At 40.2% G+C, this 17,484-nt stretch overlaps 1 protein-coding gene across 6 annotated transcripts; it reads left to right on the top strand.

Moving 5' to 3' along the window:
• The first annotated feature begins 1,637 nt into the window (after positions 1-1,637).
• LOC111979341 (spindlin-1) lies at positions 1,638-11,495 on the top strand. 6 transcript variants are annotated; one of them, XM_024009807.2, is made up of 5 exons: positions 1,638-1,781; positions 2,735-2,776; positions 3,367-3,632; positions 9,145-9,378; positions 10,212-11,495. In XM_024009807.2, exons 2-5 carry the CDS (start codon positions 2,757-2,759, stop codon positions 10,415-10,417), a joined length of 726 nt encoding a protein of 241 aa, XP_023865575.1. In that variant the 5' UTR covers positions 1,638-1,781; positions 2,735-2,756; the 3' UTR covers positions 10,418-11,495. The 6 variants fall into 6 exon arrangements, with proteins under 6 accessions (XP_023865575.1, XP_023865571.1, XP_070304869.1 ...); XM_024009803.2 differs by having other exon boundaries at positions 1,673-1,781; positions 3,367-3,653; XM_070448768.1 differs by lacking the exon at positions 1,638-1,781 and adding an exon at positions 1,788-2,529.
• Positions 11,496-17,484: the final 5,989 nt, after the last annotated feature.

Genomic DNA, 17,484 nt, shown 5'->3' on the forward strand with positions numbered 1-17,484 from the left:
GAATGGTCTGCTGTGACATAGACTGTGTCTGACATCTAGTGGTAAAAACAAACTTAACAGTATCTTCGAGGAGTTTGTTGAGTAGGCCAAATTTGATCAGATGTAATGGTTTATCCGGCTCCTTAGCAGCTAACAGTACAGAGTATTTTTCTTATGTCATTTATTTGACACGGCAGGATTTGTTAGATCCGTCACAGGACTTGGACTGGACGTGGTTTATGATCCTCCACCCTCCACATGATTAGACTCTCTCCTGCCATGATTTGCCACTGGAGGAGACCAAGGAAAACGGAGAGATGTGGAAATTATGATCCCTATTACATAATCTTTGTTACTGTAATGTAACATTTATTTACTTGTTTAGCCTCCTTGACATTTTGAGAGATACCTGACAGAGGGAAAATTGTACGTAGCCTACATTTAGCATGGTTTTAATTAATAAGCTCAATTATAAAATGAATAGTAACACTGTATGCATATTATCTGTTCTAAAATACTGAGATGGGAGACAAAGTTCTGAGTTAAATAAAACACAATAAATAATGCTGCCAGCCAACAGTGGTGTAAAGTACTTAAGTGTTTTCTGGGGTATCTGTACTTTACTTGACTATTTATATTTTTGACAACTTTTACACCACTACATTCCTTAAGAAAATAATGTACTTTTTACTGCTACATTTTCCGACACCCAAAAGTACTCGTTACATTTTGAATGCTTAGCAGGACAGGATAATTGTCTTATTCACACCTTATCAAGAGAACACCCTTGGTCATCCCTATTTCCACTGATCTGGGGGTTCTGGTGGATATTTTAGCAATTACATTTACTTTTGATACTTAACTATATTTAAGTATCTTTTAGACTTTTACTCAAGTAGTATTATACTGGGTACGTTCACGTTTACTTGAGTCATTTTCTATTAAGGTATCTTTACTTTTACTCAAGTATGAGAATTGTATACGTACATTTATATTTTAGGAGCCTCCTTTTGGACATGAGGATCACATCCATTGATTTACAAGGTCCTGTGTCAGGTAGCTGTCTTTTCTGATCACCAGTCTCGCTTGTAGCTCTAGTTGTTTATGTACAGTACGGATTGCGAAGAGGCAGAGAGAGATAACGAATATTGGGAAAGACAATCCACAAAATTTATGCATGGTGGGAAATGTAGGTTAGTTCAAACTACGTAGCTATTGGCCGCAAAGTTTACTAACAGATAGGCAAAATAGATACACACGGAATCTTTAAAGGCTTGCCAAATGATTTACAGATGGTCCTGTGTCAGGTAGCTGTCTTTTCTGATCACAGTCTGCTCTGTAGCTCTAGTTGTTTATGTACAGTACGGATTGCGAGAGGCAGAGAGAGAGATAACGAATATTGGGAAAGACAATCCACAAAATTTATTGCATGGTGGGAAATGTAGGTTAGTTCAAACTACGTAGCCTATTGGCCGCAAAGTTTACTAACAGATAGGCAAAATAGATACACACGGAATCTTTAAAGGCTTGCCAAAGCCACACTGTAGATTTATGCTAAATTAAAACATGTCCGCTCCTTTGTGAGATACAGCACCCAATCACTTTCCATGGCTTTGTGGTGAGTGACGTAATGGACACCAACTCCCAGCGTCCTTTGAGAAGTACACTGATTTAATGAACAGTTCGTTTAGGCATAGACCTATCTTGGTAGTTGTAGTTTCCGTAGTAAGACTATTTCCTTGTAGCTTTCATGAGGTGGATTCTGCTCAGCAGAGGGAAGTAGATATGAAAATAGTGCCCAGGTAACTCTGTCTAAATATTCATTCTACTTTAATAATCGTTTTACTACACTAGATTATAGGCCTACTGTAATTCAAGCCCTCCAGTGCGTCAATTTCGCCTGTTGCGTGCGCTATTGTAATGCAAATGTGAATACCGCATTGGTCGTTTTACTGTAGACCAGAGGTCAGTTTTATGTCACAAAACAACCTCACTGTAGCCTATACATGATTACATGACGTTCATTGTTACATCGRCGTTGATGTCGCAAAATAGGCACGCGCGCCTTTGAAAAACAATTGTCAATATCTGAACAAAAATTACGAATGTGAAAGGCTACACCTCTGCTTACAGGATGGCTTCAACTTGACTATGTCTGTCGCCAGGAATATATCTTGTCTAGTCCAGAAAAATCWAATTGCTACAATTTTACGAAACTTGGTCGCAGCGAAATGACACTAGAGACGCGACATGATTGTATAGGGAATTGCACTGGCAGAAGTTGAAAGAGGTTATGCAGCGAGAGGGAGGGCGACATTGTTGTTTGTTGACATCCGGTATGGCTACAATGTAACAAAGCCTGTGGTCTACTCGCGGGAAACTACTAGGCTACATGGGTAAAATAACCAATCCTGTAGGAATACTTGTAGACTACATTGGTGGGTGTGGATTTGTTGGTTGTAGGGGATAGCATAATTTACGTAACCATAATTATGCGATATGATAACACTGTAATTTAGGCAACATTGTTATGAGTGTCCAGAATCCCAGGTAAATATGTGTGCCTTCTTCCTTTGTAACTTGAATATAGGTCTTTCTGCTCCTCAAGACACTGTCCATGTGTTATCCATGTAACCTAGTAAAATATAAACTCATAATCCAGCACACAATACCATTGTATCAAGTTACTTTCTCAAGATTGAGATTATTAAAYGTTTTTGTGTTGTAAAATACACTCTTTGCCCTCTACCCACAGGATTGTGTGAATTTATGGAAACATGTCCAAGAAAAGGGGCAGGTAGGTTGAATCACCTGTTGGTTATTTCACTGATATTCTAGTACTGTTTTGTGTGTTTCCTGGTTTGCTTGAACCCGAACTTGCCCATTGGGCATACGATGGTTGAATTAACGTTGTTTCCACGTCATTTCAACAAAATTACGTTCAACCAACGTGGAATAGACTGTGAATTGACGTATGTGCCCAGTGGGTTGAACTTATTTTACATTTGTCATTTAGCATTTAGCAGACGCTCTTATCCATAGTGACTTACAGTTAGTGTAAAGATAGCTAAGTGAGACAACCACATATCACAATCATAGTAAGTTTTACCTCAATATAGTTATCAGCAAAGTGCTAGTATGAAAAAAAAGTAATGGCACTAGCCAAYAAAAGACAGGGCAACAACTGATTAAGACAAAAACTGATACTTAGCTACTCCTGGAGAGAGCAGAAGTCCTCTAGCTACAGATTCTATTTTTTTTATTTATTAGGATCCCCATTAGCCGACACCAATGGCGACAGCTAGTCTTACTGGGGTCCGACACATAACGAAAAAGACATTACAGACATAGATGAAGAGCCTATATTCTTCTCTCCCTTCCCCTCAGAAAACGTAGCAGCGGTGAGCTGAGTGAGAGTTCAGGTTCGTCTCTGTCGTCGACCCCAGACGCTAACAACCTGCTGGGCCTGCGGATTGAGCACAATTGGAGGGAGAAGGGCAACCTGACCAAGTGGAAAGGCACAGTGCTGGAGCGCCTCACCGTCAACACCTCCCTCTACATGGTCAAATACGACGGATTCGACTGCGTCTATGGCATCGAGCTGTTCAAGGATGAGCGAGTGTTCAACCTCCAGATTTTAACAGAGAAAGTCGGTGGGTTGGCCTGCTATTTGAGTATGTTGACGCTTTTATTTAACCAGGTTGATCATGAGTAGGGCTATGGCGGTCACGAGATTTAGTCAGCCGGTGATTGTCAAGCAAATAACTGCCGGTCTCACGGTAATTGACCGTTAATGAACATAAACACATTTAGCCTCTCCTGGCTTCCAGACGTAGTCTACAAGCCACTGATGCAGAACTTTGAAACATCTATATTATAAAAAGTCTCATAAATCCCTGTAATATAGCCTACACCTTCACAATAAATCCATGATTTATTTTAGAATGGTCTAAAGTAACATGGTATGAAGAAAATGTAGTCTAAATGGGTGTCTGTACAGCACTTCGAGATATTAGCTGATGTACGAAGGGCTATATAAAATAAAATTGATTGATTGATTGATTTCAGAAGAACAGAACAGCATACTCTGAGTTGTCCTTATGTTAGGTCCTGATCTGGCAAAATACTTTAATGTAGAAAATGGCTATTTAGGAAAAAAGTATCTGATGAAAACCTTTCAAGTATACAGCTTATCGTGTTGCATCTTCCAAGCTTTGGAGATACAATTTACAACCAGGGAAAAAAAATTCTCGTAAATTGCCATTTTCTTAAAAATCTTTTTTTTAATCCAGAATAGTTCCTGTTTCAGTATAGCTCTCAAATCATCATATAAAGTACAATAAAATAAAATGTGCACTTCATTCTCAACCTCCTAAATCCCAGATAGTACATAGTCGCTCTTCTTCATCAATGGCATTGAACCTACGTACTTCATATTGCCAGAGGCAGTATCCTGGTTCTCAACTGGGCACACAAGGACATTTAGATTTTTGGTTAGGTGAGCGGTGACATAAGGTCATAGATCATAGCTGTTTTTGATCTGGTTGTAAGTTCAGAGTTTTGGTTTAGACATATGTCAGTTGACCATTTTTCATTGTAGCTCTAAGGGTTAACTTGTGTTTGATCATACTGCATCCTAACCTGTTTCTAAATAAGTGTTGTAGATCAGCTTCCTTAAATATGGCATTGAGTTCCTTTGTCCAAGGGTAGTTGTGTGTTTTATCCCAGTTGAAATCCATTTTTGTTATTCTGTCCACTGTGAATATTGATAAGGCGGTTCCATAACCTAATAATTTCACCCCTCTGTCTTATTTCACAGAGCTTCCAACCCATGTCTCCTTGAATAGCAAGGCTTGGAGCAAACTTATGCACTCCCAGAAAACATTGTATGGCTCTATTCTGAATAGAGTCAGCTGTTTTGAATTCTATAAAACTCCTGATTCCAGCAGCATAGTTCAGTATAGGACACACATGAACTAAAGAGCTGTGAATATGTACAATAGCCCAGGTCTTTACAGACTTTCAGTGTACTTACGACAGACCCCAACATGCTATCTGCAGAATCTAGTACGTACTTTATACCCTCTTTTAAAGGTCATACATTCATCAAAAGGAAACCAATGTATTTATATGAGCTAGTGTATTTTAGGGGCATTGCTTCAAAAGAGAATATGAAAACTTCTTACAGTACAATTTTTTTTTTTAAGTGCACCATCTGGGTTTTATCTTGGTTAATCATTCATCTCCATTTTGGTACACCAGAGATTGACTGTTCTGCGTACATTGCAAATCAAACTCGCTTTCTGCAATGAGGACAATATCATCCGGGTACAATAGTAAAAGACAAAATAGAGTCTGCAGTAACCTAGTAGACTTCGGGACTTCATTTGGCAACTCTGCTATTCCTATTGCTTTTCTTATTCTGCTTTCTCAACAGCCTTCCTAACTTCCTCCAAAGTCAATTCAGGAGCACGTTTGAGGCGTATCCAGCCCTATTCATCTCAATTTCCAACCCATTCTTTAAGTTACATGTATAATTTATAATTAATCATCAAGCACAGATGGTATATTATTGCCTGAAAATAGGTTAACAAAATCCTTCTCCCAGTTGTCTAATACACAATTCTTCTTGTGTTCAAGTTGATAATTATTCCAGTATGATTTCCATTGGAATTTTCATAACTCTTTTCGGACCCAGTTTATTGATTTCATTCCAAAATTGCTGARGGTTGTTACTTTGCAGTTGTTYAAGATGCAGTGCTTGGCCCCTTCTGRTACTCCTCTTCTAGAACTTAGCTTGTTTGTCAAAGATATGTTGACACTGTTTAAACTCTTCCCTTAAACCTCTTCTCATTGATTGGTCAAACCCTAAATGACTTAACTCTTTATTCCAATAGCGGTTTACCAATTTGCCGAGGTCTCTTAGGCTTGGATGATACTGATTTTAACAGGTAAACACTTTTCCGTTGCATCATGTAGTACATCACAGATCCGGCCATACCACTGATCAATATTATACGGTGYTTTCTGGCAAGCTTCCAGGTTATCAATCAGGTCCATAAGAACAGTACAGCACATGTCAGATGAAAGAAAATGGTCAGCTAGGTTTCTAGGCCTTCTTTTGGTCTGATTTGCACTTGACTTCGATAAGCCTACATCACCTTCCTCCCCAGTATAGTTTCCCACCATGAATTTCAGAAACMACAATGAAGGATCAGGCAGTCTACTACGATCTCCAATCAGGCCAATACACTCAGGACCTTTACTTTCCACAAGCTCAGTTGAGGTAATCACATTCAACTCCACACATGAATTCAGACAGTCATGAGGTGTTATAATATAGTCGACGACTGCTTTTCACTTTGTTGACAAAATTATAATTTTGTGGTGATAATCTACCATCCAGAATGCAGCATTTGGAATCCTTTTGAGAACTCATGCCTATTTAAACCTGTGTCTAAAGCAAATTTAGGTGCAATAACATCAATGTTAATTATACAGTCTTTCAGATCAGAGATACGACTGTTCAGGTCACCGAATATATATATATATATACAGTACCTTCAGAAAGTATTCATACCCCTCGACTTATTCCACATTTTGTGTTACAGGCTGAATTTAAAATGTATTAAATATATATTTTTCTCACCCATCTACTTCCCAATGACAACATGAAAACATGTTTTAAAACATTTTGCAAATGTACTGAAAATGAAATATCTAATTTACACCCCTGAGTCAATACAGTGATTACAGTTGAGTCTTTCTGGGTAAGTATCTAAGAGCTTTGCACACCTGGATTGTACAATATTTGCCCTTTCTTAATTATTTTTTATTATTCAAGATCAGTCAAGTTGGTTGTTGGTCATTGCCAGACAGCAATGACCAACAAGTCTTGCCATAGATTTTCAAGCTGGTTTAAGTCAAAACTGTAACTCGGCCACTAATGACCATTCAATGTCGTCGTAGTAAGCACCTCCAGTATATATTTGGCCTTGTGTTTTAGGTTATTGTCCTGCTGAAAGGTGAATTGATCTCCCAGTGTCTGTTGGAAAGCAGACTGAACCAGGTTTTCCTCTAAGATTTTGCCTGTGCTTAGCTCTATTCTGTTTTATTTTTTTATCCTAAGAAAAACTCCCTAGTCCTTGCCAATGACAAACACATCCATAACATGATGCAGCCACCACCATGCTTGAAAAWATGAAGAGGGTATTGTGTGTAGGCTCGTGGCACAAAATCCCAATTGAATCCATTTTAAATGCAGGCTGTAAACACAAGAAACTTTGGAAAAAGTCAAGGGGTGTGAACACTTTCAGTGTCCAGAGAATACACCTGCGCCAACAACTGGAGAGTTCCCCTTGTAGAACCCTCCGATAGTAAATAACAAGGCAAAATAATGTTTTTTTATTTAACTAGACACACAGTGTTCAAATCTTACACCAATTATTCCACCCATTGACTTGTCCACAATGTTCACTCTATATTGTTCAATTTGTTCCTAAAAAAAAAGCCACCTGAAGCTTGGTCTTATATGAAAGTTTTGGTTGTGTCCAAACCAAGAATAACCATCGAAGTCAATAGTGGAGCCGCCAGACAAATGACTTTCATTCAGATAAATAGTCAGGGTGTAGGGCCTGCAGTAGTARTGTTCTAAGTGTAGAATTTGAGGTCGTCCATCCATTAACGTTCCAGTGAATGAAATACAATTGTTAAGCATTTAACGGACTGGGCAGACGGTTCTCATCCTTCCTGGACATGATCTGTGAGTCCCGGCGTCTGTCAGAAGAACTGCTTCATCATCCTCCCATTCCSCGAAATGTAGAAATCTCTGTTTTGAAGTTGAGTTCGATGATTCCATCTGTGTGGACCGATGATGCTTTAGCCAGAGGCTATCCACTTTATCTTTAATGCGACCTTCACGACTCCTGGTCCCCGGCCTCTTGCTCTCAATCTTTCGGTGGCCACCAACTCTGGCACCCTCGGTGACAGCTCCCCTCTGCCGTGTCCTTGTAAGGTTACTATTATAGATACGTCTGGGTTGAACTGTTTAGCTGGGTTCTTGTTGTGTTACATTTCTGTCCTCGATACTGCCCATTTTTGAACTCAGGAGCGCTATATCCAGGTCAATATCTTCACAGATTTTTTTGGCCCTCTGCTCCAAATCAGTTTATGAGATTTTGATTTTCTATGACCAGCTTCTCCATGTTGTCACGAAGGCTGTCGACCTTGCTGTTTATTTGCTTTTTAAGAGTCGTTTGCATTGTGATAATTTTCGCATTGAGCATCTTCAATTATTTCATTATACCGTCAGTCTCGTTTTTGTCGAAGCGAATCTCCATCCGGGTTATTTTCTGCCTTAACGGTAGCGTAGCAGACTTCTCTCATATGGTTAAGATAGCCTGCTGAGTAATTAATGTAACTTTAGGAAGTTTAAAACAACCTATTTACATTTTTGATTTCAAAGTTTTGTCTCAGTTTGCTAAACGCTGTTCACCAATTGGAAGTCCAGTCAGTCTATCTACAAAATACAAGAGCTACTGTGTGTGCAGGTCTTTGCTCCAGGCCAGCATGTACATAACAGATKAATCTTATCAAGGCCTTAATGATTAGCATAATTGTATAGAAAAGCCTGTATACCCATATCTCCCTTTACTCTCCTTATCCCYAAGTTAATGACCTACCATTGCCTTATCATGTGTAATTTCCCCTCATTGATAATTGTATTCTTCTTCCGTACAGCAAACCACAACTCTGTGCAATATAATTGTACTCAATCCCATTATGAACCCGAGCACCTCGCTTCTACTGTATATGTGTCAATGTGGAAGGATTGTGTAGGATTGGACCTATACAGCTATCCATGCCATTCAGATTTACACAAGTGCTTAGGAGTGGTTTTGAAATTGAGTATTTGTGTTTCCCCCTCTTGTCTTAATGTTTCCCCCTCTAGTCACCCCCCAAAGTACACAAAAAAGCAATGCTATTCCCTCTACCTTTCCCAACTTGGGGAACTATTTTAGTTGCCTGGTGGAACCTGCCTGGTCTTGCGAAAGCTCACAWTCGGTTTCATTTTAAACCAAAAGTGAGCGCAGCATTCAGTCTGCTTAACCATGTTGCTATTTGAGTTATTTTCAACACTATAAACCCTGTGGTTTACCCCTATAGTAAACAACAAGATCAAGGTCCCCCATGATGCGCCAGAGCTGGTGGGGAAGGCTGTGGAGCACCTGTTTGAGAAGGAGGACGGTGAGAAGAATGAGTGGCGGGGCATGGTGCTCTCTCGCGCCCCCGTCATGACCAACTGGTACTACATCACCTATGAGAAGGACCCTGTGCTCTACATGTACCAGCTCTGGGACGACTATAAGGACGGAGACCTCCGCATCCTCCCTGAAGCAGGTAAGAGCTTTTATTTGTTTTGGGGTGTTTGTTTTCTTTTCTTTGGTTGGAATCAGCTCATTTCCTAATCCTGTAAAAAGAGGGAAGGGCAATACAGAGAGACAGAAATGGAGAGAGATAATTGATCCACTGATAAATCTGGACTATACAAATGAAAGATTAAACATTCTCAGACACTGCCAGAGATAATTCTCATTCCCTCTCAAATAGCCTATTATGATAATCTCAGGAATTATGCAATGTTAGTGCTGACCAAAGGGAAACCTCATTTAACATAGTAATGGGGGTGGTGGTCCTTTTGATTTTCAAGGGTACACTCATATTGGTATAGCTCTACAGTATCTTATCTTCTTAAGAAAGCATAGTACTGGAGTTTACTGCGTACAGCACTGAGGTCGGAATAGGGACATAGGAAGAGTGTGACGTCGAGAGTACTATGACCACCTGTGGTGAAGTAATTGTTGTGAAGCTACATGGAAGGCAGGTGACTGAAAGCATATGAAAAAAATAGGAGGTGATGTAAATCTTGTGAGGCTACTGGGTGAAATAGACTTGAGTTTTGAATTGAGCATGAGAACTGGAACACACGTACATACATACCCTATGCTCATTCCCTGTTCAGGTTGTTATTGTAAAAGAGAGTGTGTTCTCAATTACTTACATGGTTAAATAAAGGCAAATAAATAGCTTAGCTTCTGAGCAGGCTACTTGAATGAGGAAGAAGTATTTGTTATGGTATGTGAAGTAAAAGGGCAGATGACAGCATATGCAAATTCTCTTTTTTCATTCTCTCTGTTCTTTCTTCCTCATCTTATTATTTTCTTGTTTCCCAGAGAATAAACACCTACTGCCTGCAGACAGGAAGCCAGGCGAGGAGACAGAGAGCCTTGTGGGTAAGCAGGTGGAGTACGTCACGGATAAGGGCGTGAAAAGGACGGGGCTGGTTATCTACCAGGTTCCAGCCAAACCCTCTGTCTACTACATCAAATACGACGATGACTTCCACGTCCACGTCTACGACCTGGTCAAAACCACCTAGAATACAACTCTACCCGGTCAAAGCCCCCTAGAAAGGACTAGGCCCCCCTGCCTCCGACCCTCACACCTGTACACTCATCTTAGGTTGAGGCCTATTTCAACTCAGTCAATTCAGGAAGTGAGTTGAAGTTCAGTATTCACCAAAGTCGAAATATTGGGAAACTTTTAATTAATTATTGGAATGTCAATCCATTTCCTGAATTGACTGGATTGAATTGGAACTCTCTGCAACCATGACACTACCCTGTCATTATTGTGGACATATTTCTTGCCCTGTGTCTTGTCCAACRTCAGAAGTTTGCYAAAAGTGTGAACTCTGTGACTCATAGTGACTAGTGTTTTGTAAACAGTGCAAAGCTTGCATGTATTTCCTTTGCTTTTAAGAAACAAGTGATTAAGCAGTTATGTTTTATTTTGTTTGGCTAAGAAGTACTAATTATAAATCGCTCTGGATAAGAGTGTCTGCTAAATGACTAAAATATAAATGTAAGGAAGTAGATATTATCAATGAAAATGACCTATGTTGATGTTCAAATGTGTTTCTAGAATAAGTGCAATAAAAAAATGATTTGATAGAAATTATAAACAACTGCCAAGATTTGACTGCACATGTCTCAGAATAGCCAAACACCAGCTGAGGTCAAATTATTAGACCTACTAGTTTCATGAGTACAGAGAAGTCATGTTTATTTGAGCCAGACATTTAAATATTATTGGCTGTCACTGCAAGACATTTTGGATTATAATCTACCCTTAGTCATGGTTGAATAATCAAATATTTCTGTCACGTTGTTAGAACGCCGTGAACGTAACTGTACTTACTTTTGTAAATACCTGTATTGTGAGTCATTCTTGAAAATACTGCAAAGATGCTTTGGTATGATTTGCTGTTAAATAATGCACGATTTAGAGATTGCAGCAATTGTTGGTTCATTATTGTTTGTTTCATTATGGTGGGTAACCACCCCAGTTGGTAAAGCAGCACAATATATACAAAAAGACAGAAGGACAAATGGTTTCTCCATCATTTAATCCTCCCCCCTCCAACATTTTAAATAAACATTTAAAATCAAATYAAAGTTTATTAGTACAGAGATTAGCGGATGTTAAAGCAGGTGCCGTGACAAAACAAAATAAAAATCAACAAGAAATTAAGAAACGAGCAATATCRGAGTCCGGAATATTAATACAGGGTGTGTATAGACAATATCTACAATATACGGTGTCAGTAGTAAAAGGGTATGTACAACAGTAGTTGTATAGGATGAGCTATGTCAAGAATACAGTATACCACTAGGCACAAATGTCAATTCAACGTCTTCCACATTGGTTCAATGTAATTTCATTGAAATAATGTAGAAACAACACCTAAAGTGGACATTGCTCTTGGCTGCACGGAATCGCATTAACAGTAATCCCATGCAKCCTTGTTTACAAGTTTGAACACTGGAAGATGAGATTTAATTAACACCTCGATTAGGATGATAGAGCGTAATTATTTCTATATAGCTTATATTCTTGTTCTGAACTTCTAATGCGAGTGGGGTGGGTGTGGCTTCATGACRAGCAGCTGCTCACCTATTTTACCCAGTGCAGTTCCACCTCCARCACCGCCAAAACATCCAYTATGCGGGTGTCTGCTATCGCCAGTTAATGCTTGATCTGATTGAATCTAGGCCGGCTTGTGATGACTGTTTAACAGTCTGATGGCCTAGAGATAGAAGCTGCTTTTCAGACTCTCGGGGCCAGCTTTGATGTACCTGTACTGTCTCCGCCTGCTAGATGGTAGCAGGGTGAACAGGCCGTTGCTCGGGTGGCTGAGGTCCTTGATGATCTTCTTGGCCTTCCTGTGATACCCGGTGCTGAAGGTGTCCTGGAGGGTAGGCATTGTGCCCCAGGTGATGCGCTGGGMAAGACCGCACCACCCTCTGGAGAGCCCTCCGGTTGCGGGAGGTGCAGTTGCTGTACCAGGCGGTGATACAGCCCGACAGAATGGTGCTCAATGGTGCATCTGTAGAAGTTTGAGATGGTCTTGAAGTCCAAGCCAAATTTCTTCAGCCTCCTGTGGTTGAAGAGATGCTGTTGCCCCTTCACCACGGTATCAGTGTAGCGGGACCATTTCAGGTTTCTCAGGAGGAACTTTGCACTCTGAGGAACTTGAAGCTTTTGACCCTCTCCACTGTGGCCCCATGGATGGGGGCGTACTCTCTCGGCTGTCTCCTGTAGTCCACAAACAGCTCCTTCGTTTTCTTGACATTGAGGGAGAGGTTATTTTCCTGGCACCACTTTGCCAGGGCTCTCAYCTCCTCCTTGTAGGCTGTCTCGTCATTGTTGGTAATCAGGCCTACCACTGTGTCGTCAGCAAACTTGATGATAAAGTTGGAGACGTGCATTGCCATGCAGTCATGTGTGAACGGGGAGTACCTTCACCACCTGGAGTTRGCCCATCAGGAAGTCTAGTTGCACAGAGAGGGGTTCAGACCCAGGGTCCTGAGCTTAGTGATGAGCTTGGAGGGCACTATGGTGTTGAATGCTGAGCTGTAGTTGATGAACAACATTCTCACATAGGTATTCCTCTTGTCAAGGTTGGATAGGAAAGTATGAAGTGCAATGGCGATTTCGTCTTCCRTGGATCTGTTGTGGCAGTATGCAAATTGTAGTGGGTGTCGGGTAAGGTGGAGGTGATATGGTCCTTAACTAGCCTCGCAAAGCACTTCATGAGGCAGGGGTGAGGCTGTTGATGTTTGTATGTCAGCATGTTGTCATTTTTATGTGTATGTTTTGTATTGTTCAATAAAACTTTTTTTTAACAAAAAAGAGCACTTCATGGTGACATTTAGATCAGTAACCTTTGCTTTCTTGGGTACAGGAACAATGGTGGACATCTTGAAGCAAGTGTGGACAACAGAAAACCGTTTTGTAATATGATTCTAGCAGGTAATTACTGATTGTTAGAAATAGTTCAATTGAGCAAAAGCTTTAATAAACACATTAAACCACACTTTGAACAATTGTTGTAAAATGAGCATTTCCTTGTTTTAGCAATGACTGAGTGGCAAACACGACTCCAACGCCATCATTAGGTTTGCTGACGACACAACAGTGGTAGGCCTGATCACCGACAACGATGAGACAGCCTATAAGGAGGAGGTCAGAGAACTGGCGGTGTGGTGCCAGGACAACAACCTCTCCCTCAATGTGAGCAAGACAAAGGAGCTGATCGTGGACTAMAGGAAAAGGCGGGCCGAACAGACCCCCATTAACATCGACGGGGCTGTAGTGGAGTGGGTTGAGAGTTTCAAGTTCCTTGGTGTCCACATCACCAACAAACTATCGTGGTHCAAACATACCAAGACAGTCGTGAAGAGGGCACAACAAAACCTTTTCCCCCTCAGGAGACTAAAAAGATTTGGCATGGGCCCCCAGATCCTCAAAAGGTTCTACAGCTGCACCATCGAGAGCATCCTGACCGGTTGCATCACCGCCTGGTTTGGCAACTGCTTGGCATCTGACCGTAAGGCGCTACAGACGGTAGTGCGAACGGCCCAGTACATCACTGGGGCCAAGCTTCCTGCCATCCAGGACGTATATAATAGGCGGTGTCAGAGGAAAGCCTATAAATTTGTCAGAGACTCCAGTCACCCAAGTTATAAACTGTTTTCTCTTCTACCGCACGGCAAGTGGTACCGGAGCGCCAAGTCTGGGACCAAAAGGCTCCTCAACAGCTTCTACCCCCAACCCATTAGACTGCTGAACAATTAATAAAAAAGTCGCCACCGGACAATTTACATTGACCCCCCCTTGTACACTGCTGCTACTCACTGTTGTTTGTTACCTATGCATAGTCACTTCGCCGCCACCTACATGTCCAGATTACCTCAACTAGCCTGTACCCCTGCACACTGACTCGGTACCGGTGCCCGCTGTATATAGCCTCGTTATTCTTATTCTTATTGTGTTACTTTTTTATTATTACTTTTTATTTTAGCCTACTTGGTAAATATTTTCTTCTTCTTGAACTGCACTGTTGGTTAAGGGCTTGTAAGTAAGCATTTCATGGTAAAGTCTACACTTGTATTCGGCGCATGTGACAAATAAAAAGTTTGATTTGATTTGACTTMTGTAGTGGTTTTAGTCCATTCTTGTACAGTTCAAGTGATTGACTGTCAATGGGTTGTCATTAGAAATACAATTTCGAAGGAGATTTGTTGAAGATAATCACTTGCGCTCTGTGGACAGGTTCACTAATAAGGAATAAGGAATGAAACATAAATGGTATTGAAAACATTTAATGTTTCTAGCTTAGCTTTTGTTCTTTGTTCACCTCGGGAAATAACAGGACTAAAAATTGCACAGACCTTTGTAAAGCTGGACATTAGGTTTTAATGGGGTATTTTTCCACRCTAAAAAGGTTGATGTTGAAATTGACTTTTGAAACTAGCTTTTGTTTCGAAATGTTGAAGAAAGATAAATACCTTCTTAGTCATGTTCTCTCAAAATGCCATTTTTAATTTAACTCTGAAATTATACATCTATTTTGAGACTTGTCATTGTCCTCTCCTCTTGTGTTCTGCTCTATTATTCTCGCCGTGTTTGCTAGCTATTAAAACCGTTGTTTCTGTCATTATGCCAGTCTATCAGTCAGTGGCATTCAAAATCTCTGTTTGGAATAATATTTTAATTTGTAATGTTCTCTCCTCCCTCTCCTTCGTTGTTACAGTGTATAGTTTGCGAGCTTACAGGACTGTCAAGGCCTTCGGAGGAAATATATTTACGCTGTTATTTTGCMGCTTTCTACAAAAGTGTATTATTTAGTAAGCTTAGAAGTGTTGAATTCTCCGTCTTATCTGTTTGTGTAGCAACACTATCATGGATAATAAAATGAATATTTTCTGCACAAGGTGTGTATATGTTCCCAGCTCCTGGTACATAGCTCCCATTTCACTGTTCATGGAAATAGGGTGAGAGGAAGAAGTAGAATGAATAAAAGGAAGAGGGAACACAATTACATAGTGTTTGTGTGTCCGTGCATGCCTATCTGATGTGAAAAATATACAGTACCAGTCAACTCATTCAAGCGTTTTTCTTTATTTTTTACTATTTTCTACATTGTAGAATAATAGTGAAGACATTAAAACTATGAAATAACACATATGGAATCATGTAGTAACCAAAAAAGTGTTAAACAAATCAAAATATAATTTATATTTGAGATTCTTCAAAGTAGCCACCCTTTGCCTTGAAGACAGCTTGCACACTCTTGGCATTCTCTCAACCAGATTCACCTGGAATGCTTTTCCAACATCTTGAAGGTGTTCCTACATATGCTGAGCACTTGGCTGCTTTTCCTTCACTCTGCGGTCCAACTCATCCAAAATCATGTCAATTGGTTGAGGTTGTGTGATTGTGGAGGCCAGGTCATCTGATGCAGCACTCCATCACTCTCCTTCCTGGTCAAATAGCCCTTACCAGCTTGGAGGTGTGTTGGGTCAATGTGCTGTTGAAAACAAATGATAGTCCCACTAAGCGCAACACAGATGGGATGGCGTAGCGCTGCAGAATGCTGTGGTAGCAATGCTGGTGAAGTGTGCCTTGAATTCTAATAAATCCCTGACAGTGTCACCAGCAAACACAACCCACACCATCACTCCTCCTCCATGCTACACGGTGGGAACCACACATACAGAGATCATCTGTTCACCTACTCTGCGTCTCACAGAGATTTGGACTCATCAGAAAAGGACAGATCTAATGTCCATTGCCCGTGTTTCTTGGCCCAAGAAAGTCTCTTCTTATTATTGGTGTCCTTTAGTAGTGGTTTCTTTGCAGCAATTCACCATGAAGGCCTGATTCTTCAGTCTCCTCTGAACAGTTGATGTTGAGATGTGTCTCTTACTTGAACTCTGTGAAGCATTAATTTGTCCTGCAATCTGAGGTGCAGTTAACTCTAATGAGCTTAACCTGGGACGCAAACTGGTGAGGGCCTAAAAAGGTGACACTTTTTTTTATTTCCACCGAAATATGCAAAAAATCCTGCACTTGGGTAAAAAACATCTTAAAGTAGAAATCGAATGAAACAACAGGCATTTCTTATTGCTCTATTATAGTGGCCACTTGGTAGACCATTGATCAAGTGCACAAGGCTACACGTGTGCAAAAATAACGTTCACAGAGTAAAACATTTAATAACCCCCCCTATTGCAGCATTACCACAAAAATGGAGAGGCAAGTAGAAGGGGAAAAAAGTAAGGAACTTGTATGTCGGCCCTGTATTAAAGAACATAAATGTTTAAAGAAAAGTGTGATAATAAAAACATATACCAATTTCATTTAAGGACCAAAAAACTGACAGCTGTGCCAATATAAATTGCAAAATATGTGGGAAGAGATTTTCGATATACCTTCCATGGCACATGGTTTATGAATTGATACCAAAACAACGCCGGATTCAAACTTCGAATTTTTCATTTAAATTACTGTACAAAATTCTTGCAACCAATAGAATGTTATATATATGGGGTATACAACTTTCCCAGCTCTGCAAATTCTGTTGTGAGGAGGCAGGTCATTAGATCATTTATTTGGTATTGTCCATATGTAGCTCGTTTTTGGTCACAGGTCCAGGAATGGCTGAAGAATTGCAACATTTGCCTAGAACTACGCCCAGTTAGCATACTGGGGGATTTGAAAAGCCATAGTCAATCATCAATAATATATAATTATTTTAGCAAAAATGTTTATTTTAATTTACAATCTGTAGAAGCTATAAGAATAGGAAGTTCAAATCTTTTGTGAAGCATCACAGCACAGTTGAAAAATATATGGCAAATAAAAATCGCAAAATGGATGATGTTGGAAGATAGATGGGAAGGGTTGAGTGACCCTGAAGGGTGGGACTATCAACAAGATAAACAATGTAGGGAATACGGGATCTGTGAAATGTGTATTAGGTGCGGAGCTTTTGTGAAATAGCACAGTTACCAGTGGAATAAAATTGGATGGACAACAGAAAAGAGGAAGGACTAAGAACAAACGAGAGAAACTATTATATAGTAAGTAGGACTGTGT

The sequence above is a fragment of the Salvelinus sp. IW2-2015 genome, linkage group LG19 (genome assembly GCF_002910315.2).
Source record: "Salvelinus sp. IW2-2015 linkage group LG19, ASM291031v2, whole genome shotgun sequence".
Classification (NCBI taxonomy): domain Eukaryota; kingdom Metazoa; phylum Chordata; class Actinopteri; order Salmoniformes; family Salmonidae; genus Salvelinus; species Salvelinus sp. IW2-2015.